The sequence below is a fragment of the Apus apus genome, chromosome 7 (assembly GCF_020740795.1).
Source record: "Apus apus isolate bApuApu2 chromosome 7, bApuApu2.pri.cur, whole genome shotgun sequence".
In the NCBI taxonomy this organism is placed as follows: Eukaryota; Metazoa; Chordata; class Aves; order Apodiformes; family Apodidae; genus Apus; species Apus apus.
Genome location: NC_067288.1, coordinates 31,841,023 through 31,857,340, shown reverse-complemented (window position 1 = coordinate 31,857,340; position 16,318 = coordinate 31,841,023). Strand labels below are relative to the sequence as shown.

General features: G+C 46.1%; 1 protein-coding gene and 4 non-coding genes across 7 annotated transcripts; all 5 read right to left on the bottom strand.

The window, feature by feature from the left end:
- Positions 1 to 478: 478 nt before the first annotated feature.
- RABGGTB (Rab geranylgeranyltransferase subunit beta) lies at positions 479 to 16,085 on the bottom strand. Of its 3 annotated transcripts, none has more exons than XM_051625743.1 (9): positions 16,057 to 16,085; positions 15,490 to 15,597; positions 9,861 to 10,058; positions 7,367 to 7,472; positions 5,884 to 5,936; positions 5,659 to 5,769; positions 3,595 to 3,720; positions 2,649 to 2,798; positions 479 to 1,460 (listed from the first exon to the last, which is right to left on the bottom strand). In XM_051625743.1, the coding sequence occupies exons 1-9, from the start codon at positions 16,057 to 16,059 to the stop codon at positions 1,320 to 1,322; spliced, it is 996 nt and encodes a 331-aa protein (XP_051481703.1). In that variant the 5' UTR covers positions 16,060 to 16,085; the 3' UTR covers positions 479 to 1,319. The 3 variants fall into 3 exon arrangements, with proteins under 3 accessions (XP_051481703.1, XP_051481702.1, XP_051481704.1); XM_051625742.1 differs by lacking the exon at positions 15,490 to 15,597 and adding an exon at positions 11,068 to 11,175 and having other exon boundaries at positions 16,057 to 16,082; XM_051625744.1 differs by lacking the exons at positions 15,490 to 15,597; positions 16,057 to 16,085 and adding exons at positions 11,068 to 11,175; positions 11,635 to 11,680.
- On the bottom strand, positions 8,838 to 8,922 carry LOC127387461 (small nucleolar RNA SNORD45). The gene has a single exon (XR_007890139.1). It is a non-coding gene; the product is annotated as a small nucleolar RNA SNORD45 (small nucleolar RNA).
- LOC127387460 (small nucleolar RNA SNORD45) lies at positions 10,825 to 10,907 on the bottom strand. Its single transcript, XR_007890138.1, has one exon. It is a non-coding gene; the product is annotated as a small nucleolar RNA SNORD45 (small nucleolar RNA).
- On the bottom strand, positions 13,684 to 13,766 carry LOC127387457 (small nucleolar RNA SNORD45). The gene has a single exon (XR_007890135.1). It is a non-coding gene; the product is annotated as a small nucleolar RNA SNORD45 (small nucleolar RNA).
- LOC127387458 (small nucleolar RNA SNORD45) lies at positions 15,247 to 15,329 on the bottom strand. Its single transcript, XR_007890136.1, has one exon. It is a non-coding gene; the product is annotated as a small nucleolar RNA SNORD45 (small nucleolar RNA).
- Positions 16,086 to 16,318: the final 233 nt, after the last annotated feature.

Here is a 16,318-nt window from a genome sequence, read left to right as displayed (position 1 = left end):
AGAGCCAACACACAGCCCGCTGGAACTTCTCCCCAGGCCATGAAAAAGAAACTAATTCCAGGCTTTGACCAACAGATTCATCCAGCAACTGGAGAAAGCAGGGATTTCAGGTCACTTAAGTCTGTAGAGAAGGCTTAAAAAACTCCTTAGAAACACCTGAGCTTTCACACACATAGTCTCTCTTTAACATTCTCTACAGCTGGAACTCCACCCAGATGTTACCTTCTCCAGTTCCAGCTTCTCTCTACTAACAGGAATAGGGTAAAACTAATGGGCGGGCTTTTAAAACCGTGTTCAAAACAACTTTGCAGCTTGCTTAAGCATAGGTACAGAGATTATAAAATACTTCCTACCCTTCACAATTACCTTTCACTGTGTATCTCAACTGGAAGACCATTCAGTCTCATCCAGGGGGTGTGTGGCATGTAAATTAAGAGGCAATTTTAGAGCTTCTGTGAAGACAAAGAGGACTTCATCCTTCAGAGAACAAGTGTTTTCCACAGTTTTATTCTCAATTACACCATCATCAGGAGTTGGCAATTACTGTCTTTAAAGCAACAAATTAAGAATTTCAACCCAGCAACAAATTTAGGATCAACTCTATATTCAGTTACAAGTCACTGTCCTAGAGAGACCTTCTCTAGAATGCTTAGCAAGTTTCACTACACATACTCAAGGTATGCTCTGTTTCAAACATAAGTGAAATTTTGTCTAAGGGACTCCATCAATAAATTAATACATTTATATTCCTAATGGAACCGTAATTTTTGTTTTCACTGGTGTCAATTACTGTCAGAAGAAAAAACTCCTTTCTCAGTCTGTAAACGCGATGGCAACCCTGAACAGGGAGAATTAAATATACGAGTGGCATTAAGTGCAGGGCTTATGCAGAGTTTTGTTTGGGTGGGTTTTTTCATGTTCTTTTAAAGTGTATTGTGTGATCCACCATCAAAACATGCTTGTGTAAAGACGGATGCTAGCATGGCTGATACCACAGAGATAGAAAACTTAAGCATTCACATTATTAGTTTGACTTGAATGCTAAAAAAAAAAAAAAAAAGCCATATATTTAGATACAGATTAGAAATGTTTCTACACCTCTTATATACAACCAAAGAACATGTTACACTCAGATTAGAACCAGCCCGTTCTGATACAGTTTACACAGGAACAAAGCCCACAGTAAAGCTACTGCTTTACTTTTGTAATGTAAACACGTCTCAAAGTGTTTAACAGGCTGTTAATCGTTTCAGAGATGAGATGACTTAACTTAGTAGAACCAAAGCAACTGGGCACCATCAACCTTTTGTCTCGAAGGCTTAGCTCACAAGCTCAGGCTGTACATTTATTCTTCGAAGGACATCTTCTGGCATACAAAAGACAGGATTGACAGCCTTAATTTGTTCTTCTCCCAATAAAGATAGTCCAGCTATTCCAAATAAGGTGTGAAATGGGTCCACCTGAGGGAAGAAAGGAAGTTTGTGTCTGTTTCCAAATTCAATCAGCTTTTTCATTTGTATGGAATCTTTGGTTTGCTACCAAGAGAACTGCCAATCTCCGTGGCTGGAGAAGACAGTGCAACTGAACAAAAATTCATTTGTGCTGCGGTGTTGACAGGCAAGACAATTCCACAGCATGCATCTACCAGGGCTTACCTGCAGATGCCTGTCAACTGACTGCTATGCTCAAAGCTCAAACGCACGTTCACTTACTCCTTCCCAGAATGAGTGTGGCCATTAGAGAAACGGTAAAATAAATATGTATGTAGCAAAACATAATAAAGAGTACATTTTAGGAATGGCAAGGTCAAATTTCCTTGTACAGATGGACAGGCCCAGAAGGGGAGATGGTCCCCAACAAGAAGTGTGCAAATGAAGCTACAGATCAACCCCTCATAATACTTTTATCTGTCCAGGTCTCATAATAGTTTTATCTGTCCAGCAGATTAAAAGCTTAAAAGATACAAACTTTATGTGCCGTTTTACCTGGACAAGATTATTTCTGCTTGAAACCACAGAGAACATCAGCTAAACTGTAATTGCTCTCTCAGCCATGCTGAACATCCATCCCACCAGCCTCTCCACAATGTTATCACGGAAGTTTCTTCCTCCCACAACTAGACAAATGCCAGTGGGACGATTCAGTGGCTGGGCTGGCACAGATGAAAAGCTGGCGTGTAAGGATTCCCAGTAAAACTTACAACTTACTTAGATCAAGTAAATCCACCAAGAAAGTTGAAGACTACATAGCCTGCCCTGGACTCTAGAGCTTGCGTATCACAACCCCCCAAAAAACCCACACATCCCAAAAAACCCACCACCAAACACTGAAGTTTTACAGAGATCTTCCAAGAAGCCTTGTGCAAAATGATTTGTGTGGTATGTGTTATGGGAAGGAAACCAGAATTGGTAAGGAATGGCAACTGACTGCAGTAGGGAATACTACAGTGCAAGTGAACTGTAAAACCTGTGCTCCCCAATTGAGCCTTTGCAAGCAGCTCCTCCGTGCTCTCTCCTTCAAAGCAAACTGCAGGCTCTGCAAAGCACTTACACCTGCATCCCGAGCCGAATTACACTCCAATGAGATAACTGGGCTTTTCAGTTGAAATTTTAAACTAAGGGTATTTTATTTAGTAAAGGATTGTTTACCATATCTCCTGGTCTGTCAGCAAATCCTCCAGTTTCCTCATCCTGGCAAGCCAAAATAAAGCAGCGCAGTTTCTCTCTGTCAATCCAATGTAACCTACCAATCATCTTCAGAGATGCTAGCACCCACCACGAGTAACATACATCAGGTAACTGGCAAGCAGAGAAGCAGATTATTACTTGATCTTGTTTTAAACATAACACTGCAAATGTCATTGGCGATTCTGCAAACTACCAGGTATGCTGCCATAATACTGTTGCAGAGAAACAACATTTAAGGAGTTTCTTTGGGGTAAAGAGAAAAGAGAGTTCCTGGGTGCAGTCTGTTTCCCAAGGGCTTCCCTTTTTTGTGACAGGGAAGTCTTTTTTCCAAACCTCTTTCCTTCTTCAAGAAACAAAACCACAAGAATGTGATTTTGAAACAGCCTTAACTTTCTGTGGGAGATGCTAAAAAACCAGTGTCTTCTTCAGAAGTAAACAATTTCTTATGAACGACTTTCATTTTTTGGAATTAAAATCTGTTGGTTGGTTATCTGTTTGCACCATTGGTACTGGAGATTATTCTAGTTTACACAATTTCCTCGTGTGATGTGGAACACTATTACACTCAGGATATACATCCAATAAAACAGTAACTTTTGTACAAATCCTACAGAAGTGATCCTTCCCAATGTCAGAAAATATTCAAGCCTTGATGCAAGAGAATACTGGTTCAAGTGGTCAGCAAGACATCCTTCAGCATGAGTACCTTCCTACACTGAGGACTCAAACTAAGCCAGCTAAGGCCTGCACGACAAATGTTAGTGACAAAAATCAAAATGAAAGCCTGACTTCTTTCATAAGTTTACCAAATATTTCATGGAAGTAATGACATTTTCCAGAAGTCCTTCAGTTTTAGAGAAAGTAATGTCTATTGAAGTTTGAACAAAGAGAAGAAGCCACCTAGTACCTTCTCTGGCCGTCCATTGAGACCTCCTGAAGGTAACTGACGTTCACAAAGCCACCAACCCAGCAAGTCAACGTTGATTTGATGCAACTGGTCTGTAATGGCCAGAAATCCTGTGCAACAATAGATCTAAAATTACAGACATAAATCTTTTGTGTATTTAAAAACTAAGTACAGTTTAGCAAACTAAATGCAGAAAGACCTCAAAGCAGGAATACAGTCACACAAACAATAAAAAATAAGCACACATCTCAACTTGTAATTTCAAAGGAGTTTTAGTTTGCTATAGTAGCTTTTGTATAAAAGTGCCAGTTACACAATGTGATTATAGAAAAGAGTTTATTACTATAAGACACTAAGGCAAGGTTTGGAAAAAGAACCTAAAAGCTCAAGCAGAACCACAGTTTTATTTTAACAACACAGACTCTGAAGCCAGAGAACACAAACTGATTTCTGCAGGCTGAATAGGGCCTTTATGAAAATTCTGCATCAGCCTACCGATTGTTGCTGCATGTGCCTCTTACCCTCAGGCTTGTGGACAGCAAACTGAAGAACAAAGGAATTCTCCAGCAGAAACAGCTGAACCCTGATCATTACCTATCGTGGCCACCTCACATGCATCTAGTCACGTCAGGCTTACTTTCCATGTGCCACATAATAGATGTGCACTGATTAATCCCCGTTTGTTTTTTTCCGGGAAATAGCACATGCAGTGGACCAGCATGCTGCAGTCACATCTCGGGCAGTCACTCAGGAGAAAGCAGCTGAGCACAAGCAGCAAGAAGCCAGCACTAGCTGAAGCCTGCTCATATCTGCCTTTGCCAAATAAAACCCCCAAAAGGACAACAACAGCACCCATCAGCAGGGACATGCCTACCCAAGGACACTGCAAAATCAATGGGATATTCCCAGGAAACTTTTGAACTACTGTGCAGGTGATGGAGCTGCCCTTTACAGCATCTTAAGGAGCATGTGAATATGCATAACAGATGAAATTCCAGCTGCAAGGAGTGTGTTCAGCTACTTGATCTGACTTCCTTGAACATAGTCCAGACATTAGGACCTCCTGGCCAATACTACTGTAGATTACATTTGCTAGATAAGGTACATGTACTAGGTTTAATTGTTTTTTCCCAATTTAAAAAGGGGGTGGTGTGGGGTGAGGAAAATACCCAACACTTTTTCCCAGCAAAATACCTCTGGTATTTTCATGTGCTGAGGTGAATACTGGCTATGGCATTGTTCACCAGAATTGTGCAAGATAAACAGGCTAATTGCAACAGCATTAAAATATTTTCTTGCAAGTGGATTTCTATGAAAAAATTCAGGTTAAGTGCCATAATCCCTTTCATGGAGAAAAAAAAAAAAAAAAAAGGAAAGGTAGGTTTAATGTAAATTTTCTGCTGAAAGAAGTAATTGAGATTCTCTTCCTTCAGAGATATGTTCATTTGTTGAGAAGCAAGTGCAGTTGTGTAACTGGAACAAGGTTTTACTGAGCATTTTTCAGAATTCCCCGTCACTTGTAAAACTCTCTTTAGTGCCTACAACAAAACACGATACATGTTCCCATGCCTGAGTTAGGCATCTCACCTTAAAACAGACCTTCCTCAAAAAATTAACAAGACTCCCCTTGAGAAGGTTCACAGCTCATTTTTATGCCAGTTCATCAGCTGATAAATATATGACACAACTGAGCTTTGTGTTCTATTATGATTTGCAGCAGACAGTGCAGGTCTGGTCCAGTCTCCATTAACATCCATTTCAAATTCCCTGAAAATCCTCAGGCTAACTATTCCAGCTTCACCACGTGAAGACTGAAATACAGTCCTAAGAGCTGTTGCTTTATTGTCTTCCCCCACCCCAGACTATAATTTCTTGAGTCTCTGCTCATCTTCTCAATATATTTACCTATTTGTTCACGTATTTATCCAAGGTACTAGAACAAGGCATTTGTGAAAGAAGAAAGGTGCATCAATTGACATCACTGATACTTGTTGTAAAGAATCTTCTACAGGCAGGTGGTGATGCTTGCCGATTTGAAACATTTCCATGTAAAGAAAAGCTCACCTGTCCCACATGTGATTCAGAACCTGGTCTGCAGCCAAATCCTCCATCAAAGTTCATACAGGACAGAACAAATTCTACTGCCTTCCCCACATCAATAGCATCCAGCCTTCCCTGCAAGTCAGAAAAGAAACCAGTGCAACTTTACACTTTGCTGAGCTCATTAACTACAGGAACTTCAGCAGCACCAAGATTCTGTAGTTGCCCAAATGATGATTTAGGACTTACCAGAAGTGCAAGAGTTGCTGCAGCACAGAAGGAGAACCTTGTATCTGTTTCTCCTAAAATGTGAAGGGTAGGGAATGAAGTAAGAGTATTGTTGTTAACAGCAGCAAAAATACATTTAAACCACTGCTGAAAACACAGAACAATGTTAAAATACTAGGTCTGACATCAAACAACAAAAAAACAGACCTAAATGGTCCCTGTACTGTTTCCTTTTCTGACCTATGAATTATTTCCTCGGTCATTTAGAAAATTTACATTGTACCTCACGTCATCTCTATGTTTACTGCACATAAAACAACTCATTTTGAGCTGGTGTGTAGTCAGGTGAGTATCCAGTTCAATTCAACTAGTGGAAATTTACACATAACTATAGAATTTCATAGTTTATCTGCAGTGCCCTACCAGGTAACTGCAGAGCAGGGGACTCACACACACAAGGACACAGCTCTTGATCTGCCCTAAACCAGGCAGCAGGAGAAGCCATTTTTGGTTTTAGAGGAGGACCGAACAGAGTTGCAAGTTTTCTTTTGCACTTATACCTGGAAGCTAAACCCAAAAAGCTACAGCAGAAGGAACGCTCGGCAGGTCCCTGCCAATGTCGCACTTCCAGAACAAACTCTGAGCAATTCAGACTCAACACTTACACCCGAACCCAGCCGCACATGTTCCGGGGTCCGGCCGACCGGACGCAAGACTTTCTTCTTTAAGAACGCAGGAGCTGAAACACCCAAACCAGCCCCGGGCTGTCCCGCCCCACACCAGGGGTCTCGCTCCCGCAGCCGCGCTGCGCCTCCCTGCCAGGAATCCCCCCGACCCGCTCGTTCCCGCACGGCAGCGCGCGGGGCTGCGGCGCAGCACGAACCCGCGGGCACAGGCCCCGGCCCTGCCGAGCGCCGCGCTCAGGTGCCGCCATCCCGGCCGCTCCATCGCCCCGCGCCGGGAACCACAGACATGTCATAGATGTGATAAAATGTACATGTTCCACAGAGGTAAATTTCTGTGCGACTACGTATTTATGCTACACCTTAAAAATACCGTATTTGTTCATAAATAATTTACTCAAGAAACAAAATCAGTATTAACTGAAGTTCCTGAGCACAAAACCAGTTTTTCTCATTCCCATAAAGTGAAAGATCCTTTTGCAGCCAACATGGATAAAAATGGTAACTGACTGTCACTAAATGGCAACCATGAAACACTCTTTACAGAGCAGCCTATCTAGTACATCCAAGTAAAAATGCCCCCAACATTTCCATTAAAGAGCTGGACAATTTATTTTTAATACATGAAGGGAACTGAAGTTTAGAATACTTATGAAAGGAATGAAACAAAACTCTTCATTCACAAAACTTCCTCTTTCATAACTCAGAAAATACAAGTGTTCCCATACAAAGCATGAGCAGAAAGACTATCCAAGGAAATTTCAGGTCACAGACTTACACATGTCAACCTAGTCACTACATGTTAAAGATTTTTAAATTACCCCATTCGTCTCCAGCGAATGATCCATCTTCTTTTTGCAAGTTCTGTATATATTCAACAATTTTATTTACATCAACAACATGGAGACTATCATATAAGATAAGAATCTAAAAAAAAAAAAAAAGACAGTAACAATCAAAGAGAGGTAAAAAATTTTAAAAATTGTTTAATTTTTAAAAAACACCTTGGATTGGGAACGGACTTTATTTAATTGAGCATGAACATTACTTGGTAAGGTTTATTAAGATAAAATTTCATTCACTGCAGTTCATTCACGTCTGTCTAAACACTTCAAAAAATTCTGAAATAAAAATACAGGCAATTCAAGCCGAACTCTTTCATTTTTTGTTACTTTTCAGCTTCCAGCTCTCCTTTCAAAAGCACAATCAGGTTTATTTGTTTTCATGTCAGCATCACGTAGAACTGAGATGTGATTATGGTTAATTCTGCAACAGGATAATGACACCCTGGACTTACAATTTTGCACCCTGTGCACTGCTGCTACTTGGGGATGTGCATGTCTAAGTGAAGCAGCTGGTTACCAACACCACTTCCAGCCCAAGCCTGTCAGCAATGATTATTTTTAATTAAAGATTTTTATTTACATTAAATTGTTAAATATATTGAGTAGAACAAAATTGCAATAATTTAAGAAAACCTATGAACAATATGATTAGACACAAACTAAACAGTCAATAAATTCTGGGAGAAAAATTAAGGTGATAGTAGGGAATAAAGTTTTCTGAAGTAGCACTGATTTGAACCAGCAAACCCGTACGACACAAAGTCACGTGAAAACAACAATACTGTTTCTGAGTTGCAGCTGGCTTTGTGTTTTTACTCCTAACTTGCAGTCTGCAAATACAGTAATTTAGAATGTATTATAAATAGCATAATAGAAAGAACATTTGAAACTAAGGAATATTATAGTTCCGATCCTGAAAAATACCAGCAATGACATTGAACACCTAGAGTTAGCTGGAATCTTTCAACTGATAGAAAAAATGTTAAGTCTTCCAGAAATACAAAAAAAAAGAAAGTACAATTCCAACAGAAAATACATAATCATTGCATACTCCTTAAAAAGCAAATCTGAACAAAAAATAAAAATTAAATGTCGTCAAAGGAAGATGAGACATGACCCTTTGAACATTCTGGCTATGAACACAGGACTGAACTCTGTGTTCACTAAAAACATCGATGTTTATTAAGACATGCTGATTAAGTTTATCACAAAAACATTACAGCAGCCCTTCCTGAGGCTTTCAAACTTCACACATCTGGTGCTTCATTCAGTCAGCACGAAGATATTTCCTAGTAACATGAAGTATTTGAGAGCTACCTCTCTAATAGGTAGAAGTAGACAACCTCAAATTGCACCCCTTCTTCTTATACTGGATTAGAATTTGTGAAAAGAGTTTGGGGAACAGCTCAGACTTCAGTCTAAAGAAACCTTGGTTTACCAGTTCTTAGAGTACTCAGAGTAATCCTAGAGCTCAAGTGGTGATAAATATCAACTTTAGAGCAGATAATAAATGTCAACACTCATCAATGACCTAAGAAAACAGCATTCATCTCTCCTAAGGCTTTCAAATTAAAATTAAATGCAACACACTTCTTTCCTCAAACAGGATGCTATCTTACTTATTTGTAACACTTCATATTTCTTCCAGAAAATGGGATTAGAGATACATTATGCAAGGAATCAAGAAATTGTTCAGAAGCATTTGAGCCTTTTCCATATTTTTTCCACCAGTTTGCATGAGAGGGAGAACAAAACCAAAACAAAATGAAAAGACACAAGATATAGTAAGAAATTAAATTGAAAATGGAGAGAGATAAAGTGGAAAAAACAGATTGAGATGTATTTTTTGCAAAGGAAGAGTACACACCAAATAAAATGCCCAACAAACTGGTATCACTTTAAAATTATAAACAAAGAAAGCAGATTTGAGCAACAAAAAGGAAATGAGAACGACAATGTTTCTTTTGTGCAGTAATAAAAGTGAAGAAACACTACACATAATTGTACATGTTACAAAATACATGGTTAATATAATGTAATTATTAATGTTAGAAGATATAGCAATATATAGATTAAAAAATAAAATCCAAACCTTGACTGTTTTTTTTTGGTCATTCATACCTTTCACCGCAATGTATGCTAAGAATAATATATAAAATCCAAAATTATCTACAAAAGAGCTCCAGTAAAACCTGTAGCTAAGAAGCATTTCAAGAAGACTATTAAAAAACCTATCAAGAAGGCAGTTACCATTAAATGATCACTGGAAGCATAAAGTTCCCAAATCTGAGTATTTTTTAGGAAATGATACAGCTAAATCCTGAAGTTTAGTCTGTTAGATATCTTTTTTAACACGATATTACCATGGGTTTTGCCATTGTTATCCACCAGTATCTACTGCATAACTGTGAAATAATCAAAATCATTAACTACAAATGATTTTTTTCTACAATTACCCTGGTACATTTACCTGGACAGCACTGAGGGTATAGAGAAGATGAGGATCGTGACCTATGCTGGCACTTATTCCACCACATTCATGCTGGCATGATTTGATGAATGCCAGAATCTCTTCTTTATTCATCCGGTGCAGCTGTCCCATCAGATCCATTGCTGTCAGCCCCCAGTAAACACCACTCATCCTCAGGTACTCTGACATGCAGTATTCCTAGAACGTGCAGAGCTTTAGTTCTTACCAGATAAGCACATCAACAGCACTGAGCCATAAAAAACCCTCAGTTAACAGACAAACAATCAGACACAGCACACATCCACACTCTTTGGGTGCAGTTCTCATGAGCTCCCACAGCTCTTGGGGGAAGGATGACAAGTGTCTCTATTAGACAACTGACTAATGGAGCCAACACCTCAGGAACTACACACAAATACAGTGAATATCAATGCAGTTTTATTTCCTCAAAGGTATTTTTCTGAGCATTCCAGCGACTTCCTCAACCACAGACATACCTCTCTTTGGTACCTTTGTTATGCTAACCCTTGACAGATACGTTTTACATGAATTTGCCCAGTCTCTTCTTTGAACCTATGTTAAAATATAGCATCAATACAAAGGGGCAATGACCTTAACAAATTAACTACACACTGTGTGTAAACCATTTCCTTTAATTTTAAACCTGCCATCTGCTGACTTAATTTGATGCTTTTGAGTACAGTGAAGGACACTGAACTATTAATCCCTTTCCACACTCCCTATGAGACTGACATTTTAGTAATTTCCCACTCGGTACGTAGCCCCATTACAATAGCCAAGGGTACCTGAAGCTACGAGTTGATTTCTCGGGTCTCAGAGTAATTCTAGAGCTAAACCGATACTCTTCAGGACTCCCTATGAGACTGACATTTTAGTAATTTCCCACTCGGTACGTAGCCCCATTACAATAGCCAAGGGTACCTGAAGCTACGAGTTGATTTCTCGGGTCTCAGAGTAATTCTAGAGCTAAACCGATACTCTTCAGGTTCACCCTCCGATAATACATGCCAAAACTCATCACGGACCGAGAGAAATCAACACAGGCACCTTTCCTTAAGACTCTGGAGCGCAGGGCACGGAAGAGTTTGCTTGTCAGCGCGTCTCTGTCCCCCCACTGCTCAAGGAAGCAAGGGCTGTTACCGCTGTCCATAAAAGCAGGGCCCTACTCGAACGAACCGATACCTACGTAATCGTCTTTCTTCGTCCCATACGAAGCTATGTAGTCGGCGTGTTTCTCGGAAAGCAACGTGCCGGGGGCATCGGGGCCGATGACAACGTCCCTCTGCGGCGTCCCCTGCACAAAGCCCAGCAGGACATCACGGCGCTGCCACCCGCGGCTGCCGCCGCCCTCCCTGCTCAGGCCGCAGCGGCTGCAGCAGCGCTCGGGAACCCGCAGCCCCGGGGTGCTGCCCGGGCGGGCACACCGCCGCCTCCTCAGCCCCTCCCGCCGGGGACAGGCTGCCCGCGGCCCCTGCCCGGGGCTGAGGCCCCAGCTGCCCCGCCGTGCCCGGCCACGCGGCAGCGGCCCCCTCCCCGAGCGGAGGCCGCGCCGCCCCTCCCGGCCCGGCCCGGGCTCAGCCCGCAGGCCCCGCGCTCCGGGGCCGCCCCGCCGCGCTCTGCAGGCCCGGCCCGGGCGGCAGCCGCGCTCCCCGCCCCACGGGGCCCGCCCCGGGGCTCCCCCGGCCCGCGCCTGCCTCCCGGGCCGCCCCGCAGCCCCGCCAGGCCCTGCCCCAGCGCGGCCAGCGGGACCCACCATCTTGGCCGCCCGCGCCGGAAAGGGCAGAGCGCGGCGGGGCGGGGCGGGGCGGGAGGCGGCGCCGGCAGCGGCAGCGGGAGCCCGGCAGGGCGGCCCGGCAGCCCCGCCACGCGGCCCCGGCCCTCTCGTGTCCCGCCGGGGCCTCGGCCTCTCCTCCCGTGACAGACGCCCCGGTCCCGTCCTCCGCCCTGCGGCCCGTGCTCTGCTCCCGCTCGTGGACTCTCTGTGTTTCTCGCCCCGGGGAAGCGCAGCCTGGACACAGCCCTGCAGGCCCGACCTCACCCGCGCAGGGGGTTTTGCTCTTCGGGGTGTCCGGGGAGCGTCCGCGCTGCCGAGAAGGGCCTGAGGTTGAGAGGAGGAACCCGCACAGGTCCTTCTTCTCGCTGCTCCTGCTGCAAACAGCCCGCTGCATACGCTGATGGAAAGGAAGAGGCTGAAATGTGCTGCATTGGAAATAAACCTGATCAATCTGGGGAGCCCTTCCTAAGGAGGAGCTGCACACTTCTCCCTGGAAGCGAATCATCTCAGTTCAACATTTACTTGCTTCAGGAAGCGTAACAGCGCAAAGGGCCACAGCCTCTCAAGCTGCTGTGGTTCCTGTTGGGCAGCACCTCCAGCCTCAGATGCAGAGCACAGCTCCTTAGACACTGGGCACCAGACCCAAGGTAGCTGATGGGACCAGCTAAGTGAATACAAACCAACCACACTTCTCAAGAACAATTTTATTAGAATGCAGTCAGAAACAACACTCTGATCACCTAATTTCATTGTGAGAAAACACTGCATCCTGAAGTTCTCATTTCCTGCCCCTTCTGTATTTGAACCACCAATCCCTTTGGAATTCAGAAGGTTCAGAAAACACCAGCTTTGTGAGTCAAGAATGAAGTGAGGGAGTGGACAGGGAGAGCAGAAGTCGTGCTTAATAACGTACAGAACAACAAAAAAAGTTTTTTTCTCCATGCCTTCTTACTTCAGTTGAGAAATGCACCAACATCCTCTTCCACGAGAATTCGGAACAGGACAGCAGAACCAGACACACGTGACTCATTTAAGACTTAAACTTGCCAATGTGTTCCCGAGCTACGATCATCCTTTGAATCTGAGCAGTTCCCTCATAAATCTGAAAAGAAGAATTGCAACCACGTTAGCCACTTAGTTTTTCAAAAGGTTTTAACACGATACACACTTTTAAACCTTCATGGCATTGGCCCGTTGTGGATTAGGATGCGCAGCCAGCCAGAGAGCAGTGGGAAAATCCCAGCGTGACAGCTGAAGTGCAGCGGGCGAAGTGCAATAAATCGCACAACAGATCCCCAGACAGTCTTGGTCTCTCGGGAAACTAGGGTGCTCTTCTCTCAATACAGTTCTCGTGACCACAAACAGACATGGTGCATGAAGGAAAACACCCGAGGAAGAAAAGCCATCATTTAGGTTTTGCAAAGTAGGAGTTAATAAACGGTAGGGGGAGGGGAGGGGGAGGCTTGTGCTGAAAGTGTATTTTCCTTGACCAGCCTTCCCAAGGTCTCCCAGCTGGAAACCCTTCTCCTTCACCCCATCCCTCTCTGCCCTTGTCCCAAGCCCCTCCCCAGCTTTCCTGCAGCCCCTTCAGGCACTGGAAGGTGCTCTAAGGTCTCCCTGGAGCCCTCCCTTCTCCAGGCTGAACACCCCAGCTCTCCCAGCCCGTCTCCAGAGCAGAGCTGCTCCAGCCCTTGGATCATCTCTCTGGACTCCCTCCAACAGCTCCGTGTCCTTCCTGTGTTGGGGGCTCCAGAGCTGGACCCAGCCCTGCAGGGGGGTCTCAGCAGAGTAGAGGGGAGAGTCAGTGTCCCTTGACCTGCTGGGCACACTGCTTTTGATGGGGCCCAGAACACAGGTGCCCCCACGACCTGTGGCTTCAAAACTGGTGCTAGTTAGTGCTTGTCAAACGTAGTCAGCACGAAGCCATGCGGTGGTGAGTCAGTGTGTTACTCACAAGAGCCAAGGGTACGAGCAGCTAAACTCCCTGTGCATTCTAGTGCATGGAGCAGCAACCGCTAGTTGATTTCTCAGGTCTCAGAGTAATTCTAGAGCTAAACCGATACTCTTCAGGTTTATCCTCAGATAATACATGCCAAAACTCATCACGGACCTAGAGAAATCAACAGAGACACCTTTCTTTAAGTCTTTGGAGTGCAAAAAGTCACTCTTCCTGACACACGTCATCACATCAATAAAGATGACGGGTTTTGCTGATCACAAAATATTCTTGATGAATAAAGAACTGTAGGACAGCATATGCAGATTAAGAAACTGAAAACAATAATAAAATTACAAAGAAATAATCTCAAACAATAAGCAGTAGAACATTTGATGTGAAAACACAGCTTTTACTTCTGTTCTGTCTCTCTCCCACCGCCCCTCACGTAACACCCTCCACTTACTTCATCGATGGACACAACTGTCCCACTTGCCTCTGATGCTTTCAAGACACTCTACATCTCATGTACTGGGGCCTGTCATTGGAGTTGTTCTCAAAGATTCTTTTGCAGCTGCCCAAAGGCATCTTGCTTAAGGTCACTCTCAATAGCTCCTCATCTGAACTAACAACATCGTGGTGACGCACCAGGAACGGTTTCCGTGCGCTGTAAAAATGAAAAGATCAGTGCACGTGAGCACAAGAAAACGTGCCGTGGCGTCACAGCCCTTTCCTGCAATGCCCACTCGTTGCATTACTGGTTGAGAACTGAACAGTCATTCCTGGCTTGTCAAGCAAGAGGTACAGCCTTCACCTTTCTTCCAATCTGGATGCCAGGGCTATCCGCTTCCACGATGAATCCAGTGAAGGCTTTGCTGGCAGGAGCCTTGGGGTCTGGATCGGTACGAGCCAGCAAGAAATACCTAGTGGCAAACAGAGGAGAGGGATGCAGTTTATCCTCACAGCTACACCCAGATACTTGGTAAGCTGTCGTTTCCATGTCTGAATGTGCGTTTCTGCCCTGTGACCCCTTCTGCCTGCAAGGCAACAACCCTTTTTCCCTGCCCCTCCCAAAAACAAATGGAGAGGCAGCAAGAGAGAAAAGTTTCAAAGATCCAAGATCATCAGTTACTAGCTTGGCATCCAAACAACTGCTCAAATCAGCATGCCAACTAGTCTCAGAAGCAGCAAGTCTAACATGTAACAAAAGTTATTTCCCAGCGCCAAAACTGCCGCCGCCTCCAGCTGCAACCGGAAACACAACTTCCTGTGCAACCCTCTTACACTGATGGCAGCCCCTGCGCTACCTACACGTGCCATTTTCAACAGGCACTGCTGCTCAAGCACAAGAACAACAACGACAGGCAGCGATGCTCACAGCTCTTCTGGGGAAAGCAAAAGTAACAGCAGCTGGGCTTTGGACATCAGCAGCTATCGACATGTTTCCCCAGATGGCGCCGGGATCCTCTCGCTCTGGGCTACACCCCACGACCTGTGGCTACAAAACCGATGCTAGCTAGTGCTTGTCAAACCTAGTCAGCACGAAGCCATGCGGTGGTGAGTCAGTGTTAGTCCCATCACAAGAGCCAAGGGTAAGAGCAGCTAAACTCCCTGTGCATCCTAGTGCATGGAGCAGCAACCACCAGTTGATTTCTCAGGTCTCAGAGTAATTCTAGAGCTAAACCGATACTCTTCAGGTTCACCCTCCGATAATACATGCCAAAACTCATCACGGACCGAGAGAAATCAACACAGGCACCTTTCCTTAAGACTCTGGAGCGCAGGGCACGGAAGAGTTTGCTTGTCAGCGCGTCTCTGTCCCCCCACTGCTCAAGGAAGCAAGGGCTGTTACCGCTGTCCATAAAAGCAGGGCCCTACTCGAACGAACCGATACCTACGTAATCGTCTTTCTTCGTCCCATACGAAGCTATGTAGTCGGCGTGTTTCTCGGAAAGCAACGTGCCGGGGGCATCGGGGCCGATGACAACGTCCCTCTGCGGCGTCCCCTGCACAAAGCCCAGCAGGACATCACGGCGCTGCCACCCGCGGCTGCCGCCGCCCTCCCTGCTCAGGCCGCAGCGGCTGCAGCAGCGCTCGGGAACCCGCAGCCCCGGGGTGCTGCCCGGGCGGGCACACCGCCGCCTCCTCAGCCCCTCCCGCCGGGGACAGGCTGCCCGCGGCCCCTGCCCGGGGCTGAGGCCCCAGCTGCCCCGCCGTGCCCGGCCACGCGGCAGCGGCCCCCTCCCCGAGCGGAGGCCGCGCCGCCCCTCCCGGCCCGGCCCGGGCTCAGCCCGCAGGCCCCGCGCTCCGGGGCCGCCCCGCCGCGCTCTGCAGGCCCGGCCCGGGCGGCAGCCGCGCTCCCCGCCCCACGGGGCCCGCCCCGGGGCTCCCCCGGCCCGCGCCGGCCTCCCGGGCCGCCCCGCAGCCCCGCCAGGCCCTGCCCCAGCGCGGCCAGCGGGACCCACCATCTTGGCCGCCCGCGCCGGAAAGGGCAGAGCGCGGCGGGGCGGGGCGGGGCGGGAGGCGGCGCCGGCAGCGGCAGCGGGAGCCCGGCAGGGCGGCCCGGCAGCCCCGCCACGCGGCCCCGGCCCTCTCGTGTCCCGCCGGGGCCTCGGCCTCTCCTCCCGTGACAGACGCCCCGGTCCCGTCCTCCGCCCTGCGGCCCGTGCTCTGCTCCCGCTCGTGGACTCTCTGTGTTTCTCGCCCCGGGGAAGCGCAGCCTGGACA